The following is a 4,036-nucleotide window of genomic DNA, read 5'->3' on the forward strand; positions in this document are numbered from 1 at the left end:
ATAATCCCGACCAAATATCCCGCTAATTGCAACTTCGGGCTGATGAAGAGGCAAACTAACTGGACAATCTGCGATCGGGCTAGTTGAAATAACGGGATATTTGGCAATCTCGAGCTGATGAAAACAGGCCGGAAAAAACTGAAGATATGTTGTTCCACCTTGTGAATAGGCCAGGAACAATAAATTATGTTTCTATAACACGCCAGTCACACCAAAGAGACTGACACCAGACGGAGGACAGACCGAACAGAAACTACATTACCCCTAATTGCGAAAGAATTGGTCGGTTTGGAGTCGGCTCGGCGGTGTGACTGAGGCATAAATCAGAAAGACGTGACGGTGTTTGTGAATGGATTCTTTATTTTCTCAACAGTTTTCGACTGTGTTATTCTTAAAGCTGTGATTCAAACGTTTTGTTAAACCAAGGCTAATGTATGCCTACTTCACCAATAGAATGTGGACACTGCACAGTGGATTCGTATACTGCCGAATATCTGTATGGCTATGTCGAGACGCCAGACAGACACTAAATTGAGAGATAATAGAGAAACTTTGAGCCATTCGGTGTGAGCGATCTTAGGTATAATTATTGGTGGCTTTGTGTCGGTCTTCTTTGTATGACGATATTATCGACTTTGTTGATCTGATAACATAATTCTGTGTCAAAAACGTTTGGTAACAAAGATAATTCACTAGTGAGCGATGCATTACTAAGATGTTGGACACTGCCTAACGCCCCTGCCACAATGGCAACCTGACTCCACCTTGATCGATAATCGTCAAACGTTTGGCCATTCAACATTTCAGAGTAATGTGATTTTTCTTTCGATCTGTATCGTCTAACTGATGTCAGTCTCATTGGTGTGACGAGGCTATAACCAGACTCCTATCTTCCCCCCATCGCATTGTTAAGTTTGGAATCGTGCAAGGTAGAATGGAAATCCGGATGGATTATATTTGGATCATATTACTCTTACACCCCACTGATGCATTACCGCTGGAATGGGATATGCCTATTGGACCTCCTCAGCCTCCTCCGAAAGGTACGGTATTAAAGCTAATACAAAGTTTCGGGGAAAATGAATATCAAAATTTACCGGTGTTCCCGATAAATTTCAAATACCGCTTATTGCCATTTAATGGTATCTGGCACCATCAAAATCTCAGAACATGCAGTTGTGATATATAATTTCTAAACGGGATTATCCAATTGGTCGATTTTACTCAAGAAACATTGTTTTATAAATGAATCATAATCTTGGCCTTGAGAGGGAGCTATACAACATTAAGACTTTATTATTTACAATTTCATCACTACGACTCGACGACCCAACTGTTTGTGATCCGATTTTCGAAGAACTCGAAATCAGACGAGATTTAGACATGTAAACAAATACATTTTACCAAAAAGCAATAACTGAAAATGTGGTGTTCATTAGATTAACAACTGAATTATTCATACCCCTTGAAAATTTGATGTTTTGTGTTTTTCGTAACTGAAGAATAAACAGAGAACTGGTTAATTAGGGCTCTTTGTTCTTTGTATTTAGCCGCTAGCTTTAATACGTCATGCCCCAACACGTAAACTGGGACTACGATTCACAGCCGAGTTGGCTTGTCCTCCCTCAAAGAGGCGTTCCCTACCTTTATACCTTTAAATATAGATTTTCTGATTTAGATGACGTTTCAAACCCTCGAATATTAAGATTGTACGTGTTTAAATGAGTTGATTTGGTAAATTCTTCCAAAATCGTATCGGAGTACAGTCGAAGGGGTAATAGGCTACCGATGAAAGGCGGGGGAGCTTTGGGGGATTCATGCCACCCCAAAAATTGTGAAAATACCAATGCTCTGGCAACCATCACATTATCTTTGGATTGCGAAGTGCACTATTTTTTAAAATTTATTTTTGCCCCCGGAAATTAGAGAATCGTGCCGGCCGATATTTCGCTTAGTGGGGGCGGGGTAAGTAAACTTACTTCTGGTCACAATTTGTTTTTAAACTTTTTTTCTTTTTTTTTGGCCAGGGGGGGGGGGGGGCGTAAGACCCGCTCGCCCCCCCCCCCCCTTGGATAAAAAAAAAAAGTTTCGGAGCTGTATAACGCAATAGCATATGACGTCACTGCAGGAGCCTCTCCGGTGAAAAGGAGGGTGATTTAGGCATTAAACTGTCTTTAATAAGGCAAACTATGATATCGATTGAAGAAAAAAAAAACAGACATTTATCCGAGAAAAAAATAAATGTACTTCATAATCTCAGTACGTTTCTGGCAATTTCGTCATTCCTAACTATTAATTACAGCGAGATTGTAAGATCCTTAGTTGTGGGACAAATACAGTGACATTCCCGCAATGACGTCAAATGCGTCATCAAGCCACCTGACCGTATTACCTGTTTTTCGAGGGGCGTAACCCATGCAGCAAGCGTGAGATCTGTAAAAATGGATGGTTATTATCTTTTTCGGGTCAATTTAGAGATTTTCTGACGAATTAGAGGCTGGAATATTAATAAGTAAAGGTGTATTCATGTTTTGAAAGGCTATGTTAGTTGGGTTAGAGTGGTCCTTTAAATTAAGACTTTCAGATTCGACTCAAGTGCAATTAAAATAATCCATTGTTATAGAACTTACGCTCGGATTACGTTAATATGTTATCCGTCGCCATATGAGACGATACGATGCCAGGTATGCTACCTAAAAATGACTAAGGGAGGGGGGCGGTACTTTTCTTGATTTTAGGAAAAGAAGGTAGTTGACTATACATTCCTTACGCATTTCCCGCTGCTAGTAAACCGTTACGACTGTTTTGTTTTTTCTCCCTGCACTACCCACAAAATTTGAGTTTTATGTTTTTTCTTTCTTAATCAACGTTATTAACATTATAATATTCGTTTTCTTTTCATCGTTAATCTTTTCAAGGTGAGAGCGATCACGAAAGCGGTCGATCCGGTCTCATAGCACTAGGAGTGTTATACTTTCTGATCATCGTCGCAGTGTCGTGTGGGGTTATAGCTGCTTGCTGTTTCAGAAGAAGGTAAATAATTATGTGAGACTGTTCAGGGTCATTGTCAGAGGGTCGTTGGAGGTTCAAAATAATCTGTCGGGATACTTGGAAAAAATCCCGGAAAGGGGGGGGGGGGGGTTCTCACGAAAAAAATCCCTAAACATGGGTCCCATGTTAAACAAAAATACCCCATAACATAATTATGTCTCCGTTCAATTTTCAAAACCTCAAAAATTTCAGAATTGCTCTTAGATTTCACCACGAATATAATTGTTGGACCAGTATCTAAACTTCTTTCTTCACAGGGTTGTCCAAGCTGAATTACAATCCCGGCTTTCCCGCGCTTCATCCACTCAACGCTCAAGCATCTCTCGATTGAACGCCGCCATCTTGGATGAACAGGCATCCAACTCGGCAAGGCGAAGCACGATCACACCGTCTGAAACACCAACATCGAACTCAATAGAGGGCAGCAGACAAGGAGGTGGAGACGGGGTTACTATGGTTACTAAGAATGGTTTACTCGCGGTCCCGAACAATATATAGATCATGATGATAATTATGTCACAATGATAAATTAAAGGGAAATCTAACCCTTGTAATAAGTATAGATTTTGTTATGAAAGCAGAAAAATAACAGAAACAGGATGGCAAAAGTTTGAAATGAATCGGACCAATAGTATAAGGAAGTTTTGAATGTTTGAAATATGAGATCACTAAGTCTCTGCGAATCTCAAATTGGTAGTTTGGTACTGGATTGTGACGAAGGACGTGGATAACTCTCTCTCATCTGCCCTGTACAAAAATATCACCAATAGCTCCCTCTTCCTTGAAGCACTAATCAAAATATATTATTAATAGCATACTCTCCTGAGCCCTAAATCTTGAAAAAAAATTAATCCGGTACTCACATTGACAGTACCGCTTCAGGTAATTTGATGGGCACATAGTACAAATAGTGATTACAACTTTCAATTTTGTTTAACGTTCTTTTATTAAGTCAGGTTTAATTCAAATTTTCATCAGTTGCTTC

The 4,036-nt window shown here is 39.7% G+C and overlaps 1 protein-coding gene across 1 annotated transcript; it reads left to right on the forward strand.

Moving 5' to 3' along the window:
- The first annotated feature begins 741 nt into the window (after positions 1 to 741).
- Positions 742 to 3,647, forward strand: LOC105440590. The gene is made up of 3 exons (XM_030989010.1): positions 742 to 1,043; positions 2,919 to 3,033; positions 3,309 to 3,647. Exons 1-3 carry the CDS (start codon positions 935 to 937, stop codon positions 3,547 to 3,549), a joined length of 465 nt encoding a protein of 154 aa, XP_030844870.1. The 5' UTR covers positions 742 to 934; the 3' UTR covers positions 3,550 to 3,647.
- The last annotated feature ends 389 nt before the right edge of the window (positions 3,648 to 4,036 follow it).

This window comes from Strongylocentrotus purpuratus, unplaced genomic scaffold (genome assembly GCF_000002235.5).
Source record: "Strongylocentrotus purpuratus isolate Spur 01 unplaced genomic scaffold, Spur_5.0 spur5_scaffold_18, whole genome shotgun sequence".
Lineage (NCBI taxonomy): Eukaryota > Metazoa > Echinodermata > Echinoidea > Camarodonta > Strongylocentrotidae > Strongylocentrotus > Strongylocentrotus purpuratus.

What these genes read in the sequence shown, in the direction of transcription:
- LOC105440590 (XM_030989010.1), top strand. Translation starts at nt 935, where the DNA reads ATGGAAATCCGGATGGATTATATTTGGATCATATTACTCTTACACCCC. An exon ending in TCCTCAGCCTCCTCCGAAAG is followed by an intron (nt 1,044 to 2,918) that starts GTACGGTATTAA and finishes AATCTTTTCAAG; the next exon opens with GTGAGAGCGATCACGAAAGC. An exon ending in GCTTGCTGTTTCAGAAGAAG is followed by an intron (nt 3,034 to 3,308) that starts GTAAATAATTAT and finishes CTTTCTTCACAG; the next exon opens with GGTTGTCCAAGCTGAATTAC.